The sequence below is a fragment of the Momordica charantia genome, assembly GCF_013281855.1.
Source record: "Momordica charantia cultivar OHB3-1 chromosome 3 unlocalized genomic scaffold, Mcharantia_2.0 BLBB01000003.1, whole genome shotgun sequence".
Classification (NCBI taxonomy): domain Eukaryota; kingdom Viridiplantae; phylum Streptophyta; class Magnoliopsida; order Cucurbitales; family Cucurbitaceae; genus Momordica; species Momordica charantia.
In genome coordinates, this window is record NW_028275161.1 from 16,902,772 (window position 1) to 16,922,270 (window position 19,499).

Sequence of the window (19,499 nt, forward strand, 5' to 3'; positions counted from 1 at the left end):
AGCCGATAGTATATGAACTAAAATGATATTTAAATCAATATATAATAATGGCATTATTATCCGTAAGAAAACCTTTAGGCTTGTTATCCAGGAACTTAGCTTGTTCAAAAACACTGTAATGAAAGGAAGATAGAAGTTTGTCGCTAGGTATTTGACCAAATATGATTCCACATAGAACTCGTCATTAAAATATCCCTAGAGGGAGATAAGGGCTAAGTGGAGCGAAAAAAGTTTTCAATGACCGGCGGTTACGATTGTTGAACCCCTTAGGTCGGTAGTCGAACCTGAGGTCGGATTCCTCAGGTCGGTGGATGCCTCCTTTCATCTCAACTCGGTATGGGTCAAGTCGACGGGTTTTGATGGTCCATTTCTGTATCTTTAGTACTCCGAATTGAATAGATAATTACACGTGTCGAATCTGATTTTGACCACCAATATCTAGAATGGGGCTAAAAGGATTTTTTACGCCTCCTCTTTTCTTAAGTTACATTTAGAACTTCATTTAGAACTATTTTGACATTTCATATTTTAAGTTACACAATAAAATTAAATTATGGAATCATTTTTTTCACTATAAAGACTCCTTTCCTTGTTGCTCTCTTCCTAGATTTTCTCCATCTTTAACTTCATTTGACTGTTTAATTTAACTTTATACAATAAGTTATATTTAATTCATATTTATCTACTAGAATATAATATCATATTGGTAAAGAAACAACAATCGATGAGTACTCTATCTAGGGTTTATGTCTAAATACTTAATTCTTAATTAAATTTTTTTTAAAATAAGAACATAAGAGAAAGTAAAGTTATTACAGCATTAAAGGTTATCCACTCTAACGAAATCACGATGTCAATAGGGAGATTCTTCGCACGACCAGCTTTGAAAAGTTCCCTGCATCACTGTTTTATTAGTTTCTATTAAACATCTCATATTGAAAAAATAAGAGACCTAATGAATATTTATAATTATATAAATACTATTTCTTTCCTTGTTAATTGGTCTTAAAATGAAATCTGATATTCATATGGTATCAGAGTCCAAAAACTCAAACGACGGTACCGACCTAATGAGATCAAGTTGTTAACTATTACCAAATCCCCACTACAAATTCACCCACATTTTAACCAAAAATATTGACCAATAAAAAATACTAAATATCACACTTCGCTTTCCATAATTATTAGAAAATTGCCACTACCATCAAAATAATGTTTCTTTTAACGATACTTAAAGTGCTAACTCATTTTATTTCTGATAACACCTAAACTGATATTTTATTTTCATTTAATTTGTTACTTTTTAGCTTTATTTTGTTGGATTGTATTTTATTCCAGATGATTCGTTTGGTTTCATTTTTATTGGTTGCAACTAAAAATTTAACCGTTCTTGAAAATGATAACTTTTTATACCTTATTTTTCTAATTCGTCAACCAACAAGAAATATAAGTACCAACAAAAAACGTAGATGATAACCAATAAGTACCTAAGTTTTTTTTTTTTTTCATTTCTTTCTATTTTATAATGTTATAGAATAGAGAGAATTGGACAAATGAATGTAGCCATGAATTGGGAAACATTCATTTCTTCTCCATCCAAAGATGCCCAAATACATTCCTCAAGAACCAATTTCCCCATGATCATATATAAATAAATCCCTCCATTTCTTCATCCTTTACTCTCCAAAATCTTCTCCTCAAAATTTCCTCAAACATTATTCCAAAAGATCCTTCCTTTCCGGTTCCCCCTTCACTTCAATCCCCATCTCTCAAAAGGGTTCGCCGGAAAAGGGGAGAATCCAAAAGGGTCGTTTCGAGATCGGTAAACGATGAAGATTCCGGCTAGATTTCAGCGGGTGGCGGCGGCGTTTCAGGAGGGCCACGAGAGCAGCGGAAGCGAGCACTCGCCGGAGAGTTCCACCGACCTGTCGGACCTCGTGAAGTCGTTTATGGAGAGATCATCGGATTATAATTTCGGAGGTGGAGGAGATGAATATGATGATGGCGCCGGCGGGGGCGTGGAGAAAGAGCAAGACGGCCCCGTATCGGACGGCGGTGGCTGGTCGTTGCCGGAGGCGAAGGAGACTCTGGAGAGGCTGTTTGGATGCCGAGAAAGTGAGAGAGAAAGAGGATCAATTCGCCGGAAAATTCAGGCTCAGGCGGAATTGGCTTGCCGGATCATTGGCGAGAAGCCTTCTTCTCCGGGATTCAAACGTAAATTGATGACCCATTTCCGGGAAAGTGGCTTTGATTCCGGTGAGTTTTCTCAGTTCATTTCCAATTTTAGCTGTAATGAAATTCCATTGGGATTTATGTGAGCTGAAATTGGAACTAATTGAGATCAAATTGAGTCAAATTTGTTGGTTGGTTCAATTTCTTGAAGTATAAACAAAAACTAGTTGCTGTATTTTGTTGGCTTTGGTCATTTTCATATAATATAGGAAAGATTATGTATCATAGTCTTAAATACTTAAAAAGCTTTTGAATCTAGAACTTCACACATATGATCGTACTAAAAAAGCTGGTAACAGGGTGCAAATCCAAATTGTTAACCGTCTCTCTACTTGACTTTCAGGTCTGTGCAAATCCAAGTGGGAAAAGTTCGGGCGATTCCCGGCTGGGGATTACGAGTATGTGGACGTAAAAGTCGATGGAAACCGTTACATTGTCGAAGTTTTCCTTGTCGGAGAGTTCGACATTGCTCGCCCGACGAGCCAATACGTGTCGCTTCTAAAAGCTTTCCCTCAAATATATGTTGGGAAAGTAGAGGAGGTGAAGAAGATAGTGAGAGTGATGTGCATAGCCATGAGAGAGTCAATGAAAAGCAAAGATATGCACATCCCACCATGGAGGAGAAATGGGTATATGCAAGCCAAGTGGTTTGGTTCATACAGGAGAACAACAAACGAAGTGGCCACCAAAAGGCAATTGGACCCTCAAAACCCTAATTTGAAGAAATCAATAGGGTTTGAAGCTAATTTGCCTGTGAAAATTACTTACAATTGCAGAGGGGAATTTGGGAGAAGAATTAACAATGGGTTAAAAGTTGGGCATTTGAGTGCTGCTTTTGATGGGCAAGGCATTGGCTTGTGATCATATATATATATATATATATATATATATAGTATATATATATATATATTATTATATAGTTCCTCTATTTGTGTATATAAAGTTACCAACTAGCAAGCAATTGGTTGTGATTCTTAGAGGTGAAAATGTTTGGTATTTTTTTATGATGTTTTAGGGTTTTGTTCAAAGAGATTGGGAAGGGGGTGGAGGGGGACAAAAATTGAGATGCCATTGATTATTAAGTTGCCAAGGTCAAAGAAGATAAGAACAAAACCATAGTAAAATTTGTTGGACTTTTGATCCATTTCTTGATAAAGTAATGAGAAGTACCTTTTTGTGAACACAACAAGCTCTCTTTCTGATGTTGGTATTATATATAAAAGAATATTCTAGGTATATATTGAAGATGTGTTTTTCCATGCAAATCCTCAACATTCGTTGAAGGGCCGATCCTTTTGTGCCAAGTAATGTTGTGAGACTGGTACTTGACGGCTCACGCTCGCTCTTTTTTGAAGGTCCTTTCTATTCTTAGTATGGTTTTTCCGACCGGAACACAGCTTAATGCTCAGCTTTGCAGAGCAACTCTTTCCTTTTTGTTCCAAGAAAAAAGATACACATTTGTTAAGAGTCAGTAGTAGAGAGTTGAAAGTATTATTTTTATCTGTTGATGTCTGATTTTAAAATTATAAAAGTAGCATGTGAAAGATGCTATGAGAAATGTTTATTTTTTAGTATAATTTTTTGGGGATACGAGGGAACGAACCTCTAACCTCGAGGGAATGAGTATATATCAATACCAATTACCGTTGAGTTATGCTTATGTTGGTCAACAAGAATGTTAATCTCGAATTAAAAGTAATTTTGAATTTTACTTGATTGATTTTGTAGAAGGCGCTCTCGAGCTTTGGTACATACCTACTTGAGAATGCGAAAGATACCTCAATTTAATTTTTGTATACAAGTTATATCTATTGTATTTGTGAAAAGATGACCACTCATGAAATTCAATTATATAATTGTGGTCAACCATGCATTAAGCTCCCTAAATGGTCATTAATAATTTTCTCCAAGAAAAATATCAATGTCCAACATATAGATTTAAAAGAGAATATTGAAGTGATTAGTGCAAATTTCACTATACTAACAAGACTTATTAAACACATAACTAAAAATTTACAAGTAGAATGACTAAATAGACATAACTATAGAAGTTTTGGAATACTTTTTTCATATTACAAATGATAAATAGACATAATTTCGAAACCAAACCTATAATTTAACCTTATTTCATTTGTTTTTAAAGATTTTCATTTTAGGTTAATAAATATTATTGTTGCAGTGCGAAACTGAATCATTAACGACCTTTAGGATAATAATAAATGTCTTATCGAGTGAACTACATCTTGACTTGTTTTCTTATGTGTTGTTGGAGAATGATGATAGAATTTTACTGCTACAATTTCTTTGATAAGGAGAAGTTATAATTCCAACTAATAACTAAAGAGAGTAAAGATAGAAACAAAATGATAACTACAAATTAAATTCAGTGGTGATATAATTGTCAAAACGAGTATAACTTAGCGGTAATTGGCATGTATCTCCAACTAAGAGGTTGTGAGTTCGATCCTCAATCCACATATTATACTAAAAAAATAGTGATATAATTTTGAATAACTTGTAGAGTAAAATGTTTTAAAGTTGGATTATGCCAATTCATTCTTTAACTCAATCACCGTTATCTTGTCAAAAGAGAAAAAGAAAAAAGAAATTTAAGTTGAGATACTACTGCACTTTTTACTTTATTTTATTTTGGTTCTTTGATTTTAATTCTTGTACTTTTAATTTTTTATTATTTTAGTCATTGTATTTTCAAAACATTTGTTTTGGTCATTGTACTTTTAAGAAAGTGGTCAATTTGATCTAAATTTTATAAACAATAGAAACCTTAATTTAAATTTATAGTTGTATGGCTTGAAATTCAGCAATAAAGTATTATATTAAAATCATGATTGAATAAAATTAAAATAAAGGGATTAAAATACACACAAATAGATGTTCGGAAAACATAAACACTAAAATTAACCAAACTTGAAAAAAAAAATACTAAAATAAACTTTTGAGAGTACAGGATAAAGATAATATTTAAACCCAAAAGAAAAAGGAAAAAAAAATTGTCAAACCCGCACACGGCCATTGATCAGCTTGGCCGCTCCGAATGATCCAATTCTATAAGGCCATTCTTCAGAGCTCAGATTCAGACTTAATTCAAGCTGGTAAGCACGGGGATAAAGCAGAAGAAGACTATTAATGGCGGCTTCGAAGCTCCAAGCATTCTTGAACCACCCGGCTGGCCCTAAAACCAGTTAGTTTTCTCGATCTTCCACAATCGATGCTGTAATTTTTGTTCTATAGGGATCAAATTGAAGTATGCCATCTCGTTTTTCTTTTCGTCTTAGATTTTGCTCCTAACGTCTCATTTTATGAGAAGAATCTGGATTGCGATAGATCCATTTCCATTATGATTGATTGGTTAAATTTTACTTCGATTAATGTTATTTGGAATTCTAATGTTGTGGCGTTCATTTTCTTGTGTATTATTTGGCCGGATAGCGGATGGTCATTGATTTTTAGATGGTGTGGATTGCAGAAGAAGCCCAGATAATTTTATAGAACGATTAATGCAAAATCTGAAACGGATGTCTGGCAGTTATTGTTCAGTCAACGTGAAAGTTTATCGTGGATGTATGAATCGGTTTCTTTGGATTCCCGATGTAGTCGTAGAATCTTTGTATTTAGGTACCATAGCCCACGTGTTTCTCGTGAATTATTTCAATTCACTATTTCCTGGGCTGATATACCTTCGAGTATAGATAGGGGTTGTATTTCTGCGCAAATTGAAAGCATAATGATATTCCCAAGGAGAGGAAGAAATTCAAATCAGAAGATATGAGAAACTCATTAGTATTGTGGCCAATTTTCCCCATATCTGGCCTCTTACTTGTTAAAGGTGCCTGTGAGGATGTGTTTCTCTTGGGAATCGTGTTTCTGCTTCATGATGAGGGTACCGTTACTGACTTCTATTGGTTGTAGCTGTGGTAAATGCAAATCCTCTTAATGTCCATCTACAAAATTCTTTCCTTGTAGGGCATCATCATAGGGGCCCTAATGCTCAAGTCACAAAATTATTTTCAAGAAATTTAACTTGAAATTCTCAAATGTAAATGGAACTTGCTCAAAATATTGCTGCACCTGGACCTCTGCCTTCATGTTAATGCTCTCCTAGTTCTAATTTGTCAGTTACTCAATTTTAATGGAACAATATTAAAATGTTTAAAGTGGTTACCTAACCTGATGTTCGGAACATAAATTTTCATTTATAACCTGGATTGAAAGAAAATTTATGCTTTTTATCGCTGTATAATCACCTTTTGGCTTTTGTACTTCTTTTCAGTCAATAACATTATCTCTTGTTCATAAATAAACAAATAAAAACTACAATTCTTGCTTGCCTTGGATAATATCTCATGATATGGTTACTTGTTGGGAGATTTTCCTACTGGGTTTCATAACAGGATGTGGTTCAATACTTACAATGACCCAAAAAAACTGTGACCTACCTGGAGTTTTATTGCATGATCTCTGATAGGAATGTAAGATTTTATAATGCAATTAATTTTTGTGGCCTTGTACTGAGGCTCCCATCTCAAGAATTTTTTTTTTTTGTTTTTACGATTTTTTATGTTAATCTTTGTTGGGAGGCTTTCTTGTAATAGTTGTTCTGAGCAGGGGTTGCTTCCTCTCCCTGCCCCTAGTTTGTATCTTTTTTTTTGTTCCTTGTTAATAATATTATCCTCTTCATAATGCAGTTCACTTCTGGGCACCAACCTTTAAATGGGGTATCAGTATAGCCAATATTGCTGACTTCGCTAAGCCACCAGAAAAACTTTCTTATCCTCAGCAAATAGGTATGTGTTTCTGAGGCATTGGAAATGCAAAGGGAAGTTGAAAAGGTTATTCAAGCCATGTAAAGTCCGCACCTTTTGGTTTTTTTACCTCTATCTTTTCTCACGTTCACTCATATTGCTATTTCAAGGGAAGGTTAATGTACTTTCCTTTCTATTATAGTTTGATTTTGAGTTAGAACAATTCCTTTATTGACTTTTTTCCTCTTATTGTATACATCCAGCTGTTACAGCCACTGGAATTATTTGGTCACGTTACAGCACTGTGATCACACCGGTAAGTTAAAGAAATGATTCAATAAATGACTTAAGGAACCATAAAGTGATGATTATGTAACCATATGAATGGCACATATTGTATACAATATAATTATTGTAAAGACTATATTGGCCTTTCACCTCATGTGGTTCAATCTTCTTTTCTTTTTTGGATAAGAAACCATGATTTTGTTGATGTGAATGAAATTTAAAACTTCCAAGAAATTACAAAGAGCATCCAAATTGGAAGAAATGATGGAGAGGAAAAATTACAAAATTCTCCCAGATAAAGAACCCCCTAGGGAAGCAGCCTGCACAATAGCACTCTCTTGAATAATTCTACTACCCTGCTTAAACTAAATGTTCCTGAAAGTGGCATTAATAGCATTAAGCCATAAGATACTGGGACTGGCTTTGTTTTTTAACAAGGAGTCACATAAGAAAGAGTGCAATCCTTGCTGCACTAAGTAGGGGAGGGACATATTCATGATGAAGCTTTGAAGCATTTTCCACAACACATGGAGAGAGAAAGGACAGCTAGAAAAAAGATGCTTCCTTTCCATAAAGCTTTGAGGGTTTCATTGGGGAGATTACTGGTGCCTCTATCAAGTCCTTGATGAGAGGACTTGCAAGAAAGGGCCTTGATTTATCAAGAATCCTAACTCTTCTATCTTAATTAGTGGTGAGGGAGCAACCATAAACTTTCTCCATCAGTTCCAACTTCCAGCTGATCTTCCACCTAATCCAAGAAATTCCTCCCGAGGTCTCAAAAGTCCAAGAGTTGAATTGACTATTCCAGTTCTCAGTTACTGTCAGTTCCTTTTCCTTGGCAATGGTGAACAAGTTTGGATATTTTTTTAGCTGATGGAAGATCCATCAACCAGGAATCTACCCCAAAAGCTGACAATAGTACCTTGCCGTATCTTAAACTTCATGCGCCTCTTGATCAGAACATTTAGAGCCAGGATATTTGCCCTCAGGGACTTCTCACTCTGTGCTAGAGGTGGTTCTCTCTTCCCAAGGAAACCTCCACAGCCATTTAAAAGTAGGGCAATATTTGTTATTGTGCTGTCCCCAGACCCAAGGCTACCCAGGTTTGACAGGTTTTGCCACCATTGCAGCATTTGTTAATTTAATGAACAACCCCCCCCCCCCCCCCCCCCCCCCCCCCCCCCCCCCCCCCCCCCCCCCCCCCCCCCCCCCCCCCCCCCCCCCCGGCAGTCTAAGATTGGTTCTCTCTTGTAAAAAGTCTCTCAATTGCTTAGGATTTAGTCACACCAACTGGCACCTTGTGTACAAATAGGAAGCAGGATTGTGGACTACTTAGGATCACTTAAGTTACCCTTAACCTTCTGCCTCTTGAAATTAGGATCCTCCGTTGATGTGAAGCCTCTTTTGAATTTTCACTATAACAGGACTCCAAATGTCTTTTCTACCATGATTACCACCAATATTCAGTAATTTGATTGTGTTCCATGAGTTTTTTAAGAATTTGGAATACATCTAAAGCCAGGAGCTTTGTTACTACCAAAGCTAGAAATTGCATTGAAAACCTCTTGCTCCAATGAGTTCTTGTTATCTGTGAATTCAGATGATGGAGAGCTGGAGGAATTTGGGTGCCTACTGGATGTCCAAAATGTAAGTTATCCCACAGAAAGCAAAGATAAAAAACGCTGGTCCCACCAACTTTTAGGAGTAACTCTGCCATGTCCCTATTCATTGTTGGAACTAACCGATTCCAACACCTGATGAGTGGAGAACGTGGTCTGGAACAAGGAAGGTTAAGTTTTTTATGTGGACCATGTGTCATAAGGCTTAATTACGGCTGACAAAATTTAGATGAGATGTCCAATATTGTATCATGATGCTGAAGAAAACTGCAAACATTTTTTTTTCACTACCGTAACAGTTACAGCAGAAATTGTTGGGAATTCTTGCTTAAACAACTCCAGATTTTCTCATACCTATGATATTGTTTCTTCCTGAAGATTGTCCATTGAACTATCTTTTGAAGCATTGAAATCACGGGTTTTGACCAAGTTACAGGAACAGAGGCCACCAAGGTCTTCCAACTCTTGCCCAAAAATCCTCTCTTTCTGAAGGAGCTCTAGAATCAACACAGATAGAAAAGGCCCCTAAACAACCTCTTTGATATGAAGAATATGAATCCAACAAATTAGAATATGTTTCCAAGAACCAACTTATCAAAATATGTCCGGGCGATCTGTCTCCAATAAGAGTTAACAGACTTTATCCACAGCCACAACTTTGCCTTTGGCAGTACTACAAAGTCTGGATTACCCTCTAAAATGAAAATTTTGATCAAGCATCTCTCTTCTTACAGGCCCCAAGCTCTGTAACATTCCAACTCAATATTCTCATTGATTCTCCATCTTTCTTGGGCTTCACTGGTTTTTCAAGCCCCAATCGTAATAATTAAGAGAGCTGATTGAAGGAATGATTCGCTGTATTGTAATATCCTGACTGATCTATATCTTGGTGGAACCGTGGAAGTATCTAATTGTAGGCTTGTGTATATCCCTAAATATTTCTCTCTCCGCTAAAATAATCTCAATTATATTGTTTGGAAACAAAATAAACTCTAGGGAACAGGCATATCATTAGTCAGCACACGGATGCGTTGTCTATTCTTTCCCTCATCCTTGTGCTTAAGAATGGCTATTTGCATGTGTTTGGTAGTACTTTAAGGAACATATGAATAATAAAATTAGATTGATGTGGGATGTATTTTGTCACTTCTTTCTTTAACCTTCCCTTGAAGTACCTTGTTCAAACTAATTGGACGAATTAGCATAGGACCTTAGATTGTATCTTAGCTAATCACTGCACTTTCTGACTCTGAACATTTTTTTCTTTCCCGGAAAATGCAGAAGAACTGGAACCTTTTTAGTGTCAATATTGCGATGGCAGGGACTGGCATCTACCAATTGACAAGAAAAATACAGTAAGTGATCACTTATTTATGCTCGTTTAAAAAATAAAAAAATAAAAAAACTAAAGGCATGGCCTGGTGGGGTGTGGGGATTTTGTTGTGATCTAAATTCTAGGATAATACTAGCTTTAGGTTTAAGTTATTGACACATTCAACTTGGAGCCTAAATTATGAAGATAAGCCTAAACATGCATTTGGATCTTTCAACTACTATATTTTCAAATCAATCATGTGCATCTATGCCAATAGTTTCAAAATATTATTTTTAATACTAATCTCAGAATTGGTATCGATAGAGAGAACTCATGTCCTGGAAGTTTGCGATTTTGTTTTATAGGCAAATTCTGCTCTTGATGTAAACTGTTGCACTTTATTGAATGCAGAACCTAACATATTCAAACAGAATATTCTTATAAAAAACAGACAATATATGAAAGATTATTTCAAAAAATTGTCCTCATTAACATAATTTACCTTGGAACTTTGCCTAGTTGTTTGTTGGATATTTTTGGGAGGATAGAGATTCTTCCATTTATCCTTCCTTTCCATAATCTTCACTTTTCATGATCATTTCATCTGGAAATGTATCAGGCACGATTATTTCTCTGGGGAAGAAGTAGCTGCTGCAAAAGAATGATGACGAAATATGAAATTTCCCTTGCAGTGATTTGTGATGTACCATCTGATCTTCTAGCAAAGGCTCTATAACTCAGTCTTATCTCCTTGATTTTACTTTTGTAGTTAAGCTTGAAACTGTTGGGAAAATAAATAAGATCCTGATTCAGGCAACACCATCCTCTTTATGAAACGCTTCTGAATCCATGAGTTATGGCAATTGTGCATTTATCACATCCATGCTGTGCAGGTTCAAATTTCAATGGCCGTTTGAATTTTTTAGATGTAATATTTAAGGTTAAATTATATGTTTGTTGCTTCAATTTTGAAGTTATTCAAAGTTGAGTGGAAGGACTGAGACACGAAATCTTTTTAATTCAATAAATATTGGATGAGTCTGAAGATAATTGGTGTTTATATACAAAATCATGCTTAGATGGCAAAGGTTCAAAGATTTATTCCGATTAAATATAATATTATTGAGAGTTTTAAAATCTATAAATTTGATAAATTTCGAAGAAATTGCTATATCCTCTAATCAAATGGGAGAAATGGGTGGATATTCTGATGGCTCAAAAGGATTTAATGAAAAGAAAATTGATTAAGTTGGGGGTGGGAATTCGAATTCTCAATTTTGGTTGGATATATGTGCATTAACTTGTTGAGTTATAGTCTAGTTGGTATTGTAGACAATTTATCATGTCACAAACCATTCTCAACAATTGCAAACATGAGCTTAGCTCAACAATCAACATAAGTTTAAATCATTTAAAGGTCAATTGACATATATCTCTTACCAAAAGGTTTTGCATTTAAATCTTCCCACCCCATTTATTGTACTAATAAATAATAATAATAATAATAAATAAATAAATAAAAACAATTCTCAACCGACATAAGTTTAGCTTAACGATAATTGACACGATTAAGAGGTCATGAGTTTGGATCTCCCACCCTCAAACGTTGATAAAATTTGTAACCAATTTGTAACCAATTATTTAAATGAGATGGTTGTTTTAACTTGTTAAGATGTTTGAAGTTTTTCCTAGAACTGTTAAAATTGGTGCTTCCTCTATCTTGCAGCAACGGCATATTGGAGTTCATTTCTTCTCATGGATGAGACAACAGTGAGTAATAATTTCTAGCCAAAATTGAACAGAGAAATCAGGCATGGTGGTTGGAAGGGACAAGAGAAGGAAAAAAGAAAACATCATATATTGATTCAACCAGCAGGGATTCCGAGTCCATAAAACAAAACATTAGACACTGAAATCAAATTAAGACTAAAACCTCAACATCTGCATAATAGTACACAATCCCTTCAGCTCTCATCATTACAGTTTCTACGTCCCGTAAGTTATGAAGCGCCCGGAAAATATCGATATCAAATCTCGAGGATAAAAGAATTGGAACTGTATATGTTCTGTGACAAATCAAAATTAGCTCAAATAAGCAAGCATACTAAAGAGTATTAGAGAACCATATGGTTCCAGGATTAGCAGAGATCTGGGGATGTCATAACTCAGTTCCAACAAGAGAAGGACGAAACTGCAGCTGCTTGTAAGACGTTGAAGACGGGTCCAAGCAATGAACACACCTTTTAGGTCAGCCCCTCCTCTTGCCATCTCTAATGTGATCAGCTTTCGAACCAGTTTCACCGTCGTCGTTGAGAGCATTCAAGTTCAGACTTAAATCCAAAGTACTTTCATTCAAATCTTGGCGAACTGCATGATCGTTGTCCTGAGACCAAAAAAGCCGACCAGAATAGGTTTGAAACATTAGAAAAATATGAAGCTTAATAGCCAAAGGTTTCAGGTTACAATGTCAATGCCATTACAGCCAAATAATTGTAGTGTTCTTTAGCTAATCAGTTTCTATCGAGCATATGGAGCACTTTGACATTGTAGAAACAATTTACCTGACTTTCTTCCATTGGCACATCATTAATATCTGGTTTCTCATCTAGCAGCTCGCCCTTGGCATTTGCCATTGGTTCAACATCATATGATTTGTTGGCTTCATCTTCAACTTTATCAGAAGCTTCATTTTCTGCAGCCTCGTTTTTCTGTTCCTCTAACACAGCAATCTGTACATGAAACAGACAAATAAATGCACTTTCCAATCCCCAAACGTCCATTTAGAACTTAAGGACACAGTTATACAACCTGTAGAACAGATCCTGTTCAAATAAGGTCGTTTACAACCCCCGAACGTTTCACTAATTTATAACCTAAAGAGAGATGTAAAGATGTGCCGAACCCCATACCTCCCACGACCTATTTAAACTCACAAAAAGTTTCTGTTTTGGTCCACCTATATAAGCTACAGCAAAATAAATGACTTGCTATAGTAAGCAATCCTTATCCCAAAATGTTGAGTTGAGACCAAGACAACTTAATCATCTTGCCAAGGCTCGCCTCTAGACCAAAGAGATGCTAAAAAGCCTGCCACAAATGACCCCACACCTTTGTAGCAAAATGGAAACTCACAAGTGATTCGGATTTTGCAGCAACACATTTACACAAGCTACACCAGTTGGGTCGAGGAGAGCCTCAGAATGAAATCTGAAGTATTAATGATCCTAGGGACTACCAAGAAAATATATGAATTTTCTTTGAGATCTTCAACCTTCAAGTTTGAAGAAGAAAAGAGAAATTGAAGAAAAAGGGAAGGAAACCAACTCAATGAAGATTTACAAGCAGAGGGTACCAAATGGATCAACAGACCACACAGACAATCACCTGACAAGGAAAGAGGTTAAGTCTTTGAGATAATAGAAATGGAGTTCTTATAACATTGCAACTTCTCTTTCTATATATCATTTTCCGCTGTTTCTTATCAATATATGTGTGTGTATATATACAACGGTACAAACAATGCTGTTAAAAAGGTATGTCCTATAAAAAATAAGTGTTCTTGTTAGCAGAGGTCATTACAGCATTAAAAACTATAATCATTGCAACTGTTAACAAAGTATCTGGTTGTTAGCTGAGTTTATTAGAGCATTAAAAAATAGGTTTAAATCGTACGTTGGTTCCCGTACTTTCAGTTTCATACTTTCCAGCTTCAGCTTCCGCTTCAATCTATTTTGATCCCTTCCCGTAATTTTCTAATGTCCATTTTAGTCTATTCCCTCTACTTTCAACTTTTGTTCATATTAGTTTATGTACTTTCAAGGTGTTTGTTTTGATTCCTACACTTTTAAAAAGTGACCATTTTGGTGTGTAAAATCATAACACAAATTCTATACACAATAAAAATCTTTTAATACATGATGGCAATATTTCAAGAAATTAATCGAGTGTTGAGGTGAAACTGTGATGGACAAATAAGATAAAAAAGAAAACAAAGAACCAAAATAGTCAGACCAAAATGGATGTTTGAAACTTGAAGTACAAAGACCAAAATGGACGTTGAAAGTACAAATATCAAAATAGACAAAAGTTGAGAATGCGAGAACTAAAATATGATTTAAACCTAAAAGAGGAATAATAAACAACCATCGTACTTGTTGTCTAAAGTTTTGAATTCATCGAGCGATTGGAAATATTCCAACGGAACCGAGGGAGGCTGCTTAACTCTTTCCCAGGCAATCCTGTCAAACATCCAACTCCTATTCCCTCTTTAAGGTCCTTTATAAGGTTACTCATTATTTGGAGAGAAAAGTTCGAAGCTCCATATGTGGTGGAAGTAGCCATAAAGGGGGAAATCACCTTATTAATTGCTTTGAATTTTATCACAAGTCCTAGTTTTTTAAAACAAGAATGGTCATATGTAAACCTCGCATTCTTTTAGGTAACCAGCCTTCCAAATTGCCTTACATATTAGCATTGAGAACACCTCTCCACTACAAAATTTACTGGGAAACAAATCATCAGAATGCTGTCCATCTATCAAGAGGCTACCACCACCACAAATCTCGACTGTGAGACTCTGAAAATTACATCTATGTTGTTGAGTTACCTGTTGAGACCCCAGTCTTCTCTCTCCTGACAAGACCTACCTAAAGGACCACATGACCTCCTAGTTGGGTTGTAAACAGTAAGTTCCAAAAACAATGACACATGCAACATCTGAAAAATAAACCTTTGCTGTTATAAGGCAAGGCTAAATAACCTCAGAAAGGAGCTAGCCAAGGGACGACTCTCCACCCAATAGGCCTCAAAAAGCAAGTACTTATCACAACCTTCTTTTTTCGAAAGGCAACCAACGAAACAACCACATGCAATCATCGTCAAAGCAAGCCCACCTCGAGTTCGACTCGACATCCCGTGAGCGTCACCCCCACTCGATGGAAGGACGTGGATCTCCGTCTGATCCGACTGGAAGCCGTTGGGGTGTGTGTGGCCCGACAATTGACATTGCACATTCCGACGACCATCTCACTCTGCCAATTGCCAATCCCACCCACAACCGACACCGATGCCCGAGGCCCAAGCATGCCACCACCCCAAACGGGGTGGAAAAACTCGTTTGGAGCTCGAGAATCAACCTTGGAGCGGATACAAGGAATGGAGAGCAACATCGCAACATCCCACGCCCAACGAGGCTCATACCCTATTATAAAGACCAGATTGTTTATTATGTCTTAATCAGTAACGCTGGTCATATCCTACTTTGGATGCCCATGGCAATTAAATAAACGATTAATTCATATAGGAATAATACATATAAACTTAATTGGATGGGCAAAGAGATAGTGATATTATTCAACAAGAGAACAAAACCTACTACCAAGGCACCTTTTTCATTATTGAGTTTCTAAAAGGATGGAATTGGTATTAGTAACCAAAGGAAATCATCAGCCTACAAAAGCTGATAAAGAGGACTCAAATCTTTATGCCGTTTTGTTAGATCATGGAACATCAGAGGTCTCCCTTACATCTTCAGCAAATTGAAATCTCTCCTTCCGTAGAAACCTAAAAGAAGAAAAATTCCAAGAGTGATTATCTTTAATGGGCAGCTTTGAGGGTATTTCCAACCCAAGTAGAACAGACTCTTTGATGCGGTCTACTGATTCACCAGGATTTTGAGCGTTAAATCTCTCCTCAATGGCCTAAACTCATCTAAATGGGTACTTAATCACAATACAAGCTCCATTGTTTGGAAGACTAGAATCCCAAGGAGAAGATATTTCTTTGGGAGGTGCTTCTTGAAAGTATAACACTGCTGAAAAACTATGAAGAAAGATGCTGGCTTCACCCTCCCAAACGTGTATATTAAGTAGAAAAGAGCCAAGAAATCCCAAGACCATTTGTTCTTTCACTGTGACCAAGCTTACAAGTTTTGGAGTATGTCGTTTCCTTCCTTTGGGTGGTCTTCTTCTTTGAGTCTCTAAGCAGCTGATAATATATTTTTCTCTCTTCTCCTTAACCACCACTTCAAGGATATGAATGGAGTAGTTTGACTTAATTTCATTCGGAGCTTCTTTTGGTGTATTTGGATTGAGAGGAACCTAAGACTTCTTTAAGAAAGATAGAGATTTCCTGTTTTTTAATAATGTCATCTTTATTACAGCTTCTTGGTGTAAGCTTATCAAGCTTTTCTATAGTTATTCTGTTCCTGATTTTTCTTTTAGTGTAATCGGAGGGTTGTTCAATAACCTTGGATACTATTTTAATTGCCAATGAACCAATAGAGAATGGAGATAGAATCAAGAATAAAGAAGTGATTTTCATGCTAGACCTTGAGACAGCCTATCATAAGGTGGATTGGGTTTCTTTCAAAGGCAAATTTCACGGAAAAGGGTTTTGAAGTTTGATGGAAAAATTAGATCCAGGATTTTTTTTCCTCTCTTATAAAAAGCCCAAGCTGGAGCAAAACAAAATAGAAACAGAAATAATTAGTAGGAGGAAGGATAATTGATAATTACAAATATATATATATATATATTCAAAGAAAATAACCAAAGAGAGACATTGGCTCACTCCAAATATCTTCTCAACCTCTACACCCTTTGAAATTCTCTTATTTCTCTCAAACCAAATATTCTCGATCATAGCAAAGAACATAATCAGCCACAAAAAACAACTCCATTATGAAAGGAAGGTGAAGAAGCACCCCTTCTATCCTACCCCCAACAATCACTGCTAGAAGCCAAACGCACACTAAAGATCTTAAGATATTTGTCCCAAATTTTAGAAGAAAATTTACATCTTCACAACATATAATTCAGGATATCTGACGCCTAATAGTACAAAACACAACAATTGGACCTCAAACTAAAGGCAAATATCTCTAAATGAAATCTGTGGCTTTGATCCTTCACGAGACAACCAGCCAAGAGAAATTTTACTTCTTAGGGATTTTAGTCTTCCAGAGGTTTGGTGAAGAAAAGTGAAGACAAAAATGAGGGTTGAGCAATGAAACAAGCACAGAAAGCTTTGCACGAGGTCCTTAAGAGCCCAAGGGTCAAGGTGGGCACCATGTAACAAGAAGAGCAACGAAATTAAGTTCATAGACTCAAGATCAAAAAGATCTATGGAAATGGAAGTTATGAGAAAGGGAAGGAAAGTTGTCATCTCACAACAGAATAGAATTAACAAAGGCATATTGCCGCAAAGAGAGGTTCTAAAGGTAGGTAAAAAGGTTACAGAGGATTTCACTATCATTCCAATAATTCCTCCTAGAATAAAAGGCGGGACTCAATGAAATGGCTTTTCAAGACTCTTAAAAGTGCCTTGTGCCATAAAATAAGTAATCAGATCAAGAGACAACTGAATCCACTCATGTTAATTTTATGCCACAAAGAGAAGTATCAGATTCTTGAGAGAGAAGCACCAAAGCTACTTTGCTAGGAAGGCAACAGTTCTTTTCATCAAATTCTCGAAGGCCCATCACATAGCTTAGACACACCCAACTAACTAGATGATCACGAGACTGTCTTCCCTCCTCTAGTAAAAAAACAACTCGATAACCTCTCAAACTTGAAGCAAACTAAAGACGTAATCCTAAAGAAAAGAATCTGTCGAGGATGTAAACATAGTCCTACATTGCTTAGAAGTGCGGAAGTTTCATAGTATATAAGAATAGACAAAAACTTCCTAGATACAAGGCATATAGAGTGGGAGAAAAATAATCGTGCAGACTTGTATCATACTATTGTAGAAATATGGAGAAATCCATTGCGTTCCAACAGAGAAAATAATTAGGAACCCCCTTAAGGATCTACTGGATGACGTTAGTTTACCACGCTTAAAAGGAAAAAGAAAAGGGTTTTCTTCACGAGCTAAAGAACTTCTAACATTTTTCAACCACAGGGACCCAACAGGAGCAAGCCCTAGGGTTATGCCCCATCGGGAGGCATTAATAGGACATGGGCAACTTAGAATGTGGCTAAGGTGTAACTTGAAAATTCTCCACAACATAACACAGTCCACATTCTTACTCACACATTTGCCCACACGCATACTGGGGCACTCACATGAAATTCAACAGACCAACCAAGCCACAGGGAAAGCATTCAAATTTTCAAATTCAACAACAAACCCAGATCACCAAACAGCAAAAAAAGAAAAAATGACGGGTACCGGCATGTATTTAAATTTCCGGCGAGGAGGCTCCTCAACCACCGGTGGGGTCTCTTCTTTTCCGGCGTTCTTGTCGTCAGTGTTGCCATTGTTGAGACTCTGGGTAATTGGCGTCCACTTGTAGAGCAAAAGATGTGAAGCGTTAGTCCCATTGGCAGTGGCAGTGGCAGTGGCAGTGGCATTGGCGTTGATGGTATTGGCGTTGGTGTGGCGCTGGGAGTGGGAATGGGCGTTGGATGCGGCGCTGGACGGCGCAACGTGGACCCATTTCTTCTTCCACTTCCTCACCGGCCCAGTGAACACCGTGGCCGGTCCGTAGCGAGTTGAAGACCGCCCGAGTCGGGCACCAACGCCCTCCATGAATCACAATCAATTTCTCGGATCGGTGACTGCCGCTGATTCTGATAATAACTGGCGACTCGGTGGGGCGTCCGATCCGTATTGGTATTGGGGGAATTGGAAAAATTGAGAGAAAAAAAAACAAAAAAAAAGGGAATTTTTCTTTATCTCCTTCCCTCTAAAATCCTTTTGCCTTCCTCTAAAACGCACAGACAGATGGCTTTTTCGTTTTCCAATGCCGTGTTCCCGTGTAATCCTCACCCTTCAAAACTGAGATCTGAATTTTTTTTTTTTTTTTTAACAAGGTTATCCAATGGGGGCATAAATAATGAAATTTGTTAGGTATATTTTAGCAAACATATGGTAACCTACCACGCAATGCTTTTTGAATTAGAAGAAAGTGAATGTCGTGTGTCGATATATCATGATTTCATATATATATATATATATATATATATATATCAACTTCGCATGTCTACCTATCACATGGACGTTTATCATTGATAAATATTAATGATAGAGTCTATCATAGTAAAGGAATAAGGAATAAGATTTTATAAGTATGGTAAAATTATTTGTCATCCATTATAATTCTCCTGAATCTTTATGATTGTTATTGTTTCAAATCTCGGTATGCTTGGAGAATGTTGTCTATTTATCTTTAAGTCTTAAGGCTGCATGGTATTGATTTTACACTCTACCTAAAATGTCTTGTACCAATATAATTGTAACTCGTACTTATTTATATATTAAGATTTTATCAACTTATAA

The 19,499-nt window shown here is 36.5% G+C and overlaps 3 protein-coding genes across 3 annotated transcripts; 2 read left to right on the forward strand and 1 right to left on the reverse strand.

Moving 5' to 3' along the window:
* Positions 1-1,618: 1,618 nt before the first annotated feature.
* On the forward strand, positions 1,619-3,421 carry LOC111012735 (uncharacterized). The gene is made up of 2 exons (XM_022286987.2): positions 1,619-2,256; positions 2,576-3,421. Exons 1-2 carry the CDS (start codon positions 1,830-1,832, stop codon positions 3,091-3,093), a joined length of 945 nt encoding a protein of 314 aa, XP_022142679.1. The 5' UTR covers positions 1,619-1,829; the 3' UTR covers positions 3,094-3,421.
* A 1,810-nt stretch (positions 3,422-5,231) lies between these two features.
* Positions 5,232-11,096, forward strand: LOC111012669 (mitochondrial pyruvate carrier 4). The gene is made up of 5 exons (XM_022286899.2): positions 5,232-5,434; positions 6,939-7,037; positions 7,259-7,311; positions 10,184-10,257; positions 10,837-11,096. The coding sequence occupies exons 1-5, from the start codon at positions 5,380-5,382 to the stop codon at positions 10,880-10,882; spliced, it is 327 nt and encodes a 108-aa protein (XP_022142591.1). The 5' UTR covers positions 5,232-5,379; the 3' UTR covers positions 10,883-11,096.
* Positions 11,097-12,056: 960 nt separating this feature from the next.
* Positions 12,057-18,984, reverse strand: LOC111012736 (golgin family A protein). The gene is made up of 3 exons (XM_022286988.2): positions 18,390-18,984; positions 12,779-12,946; positions 12,057-12,600 (listed from the first exon to the last, which is right to left on the reverse strand). The coding sequence occupies exons 1-3, from the start codon at positions 18,747-18,749 to the stop codon at positions 12,466-12,468; spliced, it is 663 nt and encodes a 220-aa protein (XP_022142680.2). The 5' UTR covers positions 18,750-18,984; the 3' UTR covers positions 12,057-12,465.
* Positions 18,985-19,499: the final 515 nt, after the last annotated feature.

Coding starts and splice junctions, on each gene's coding strand:
- LOC111012735 (XM_022286987.2), top strand. CDS start 1,830: ATGAAGATTCCGGCTAGATTTCAGCGGGTGGCGGCGGCGTTTCAGGAG. Junction 2,257..2,575: donor GGAAAGTGGCTTTGATTCCG/GTGAGTTTTCTC, acceptor CTTGACTTTCAG/GTCTGTGCAAATCCAAGTGG.
- LOC111012669 (XM_022286899.2), top strand. CDS start 5,380: ATGGCGGCTTCGAAGCTCCAAGCATTCTTGAACCACCCGGCTGGCCCT. Junction 7,038..7,258: donor TTCTTATCCTCAGCAAATAG/GTATGTGTTTCT, acceptor GTATACATCCAG/CTGTTACAGCCACTGGAATT. Junction 10,258..10,836: donor CAATTGACAAGAAAAATACA/GTAAGTGATCAC, acceptor GAAATGTATCAG/GCACGATTATTTCTCTGGGG.
- LOC111012736 (XM_022286988.2), bottom strand. CDS start 18,749: ATGGAGGGCGTTGGTGCCCGACTCGGGCGGTCTTCAACTCGCTACGGA. Junction 12,947..18,389: donor GGAAATTTAAATACATGCCG/GTACCCGTCATT, acceptor TTTCATGTACAG/ATTGCTGTGTTAGAGGAACA. Junction 12,601..12,778: donor TGCCAATGGAAGAAAGTCAG/GTAAATTGTTTC, acceptor TTTTGGTCTCAG/GACAACGATCATGCAGTTCG.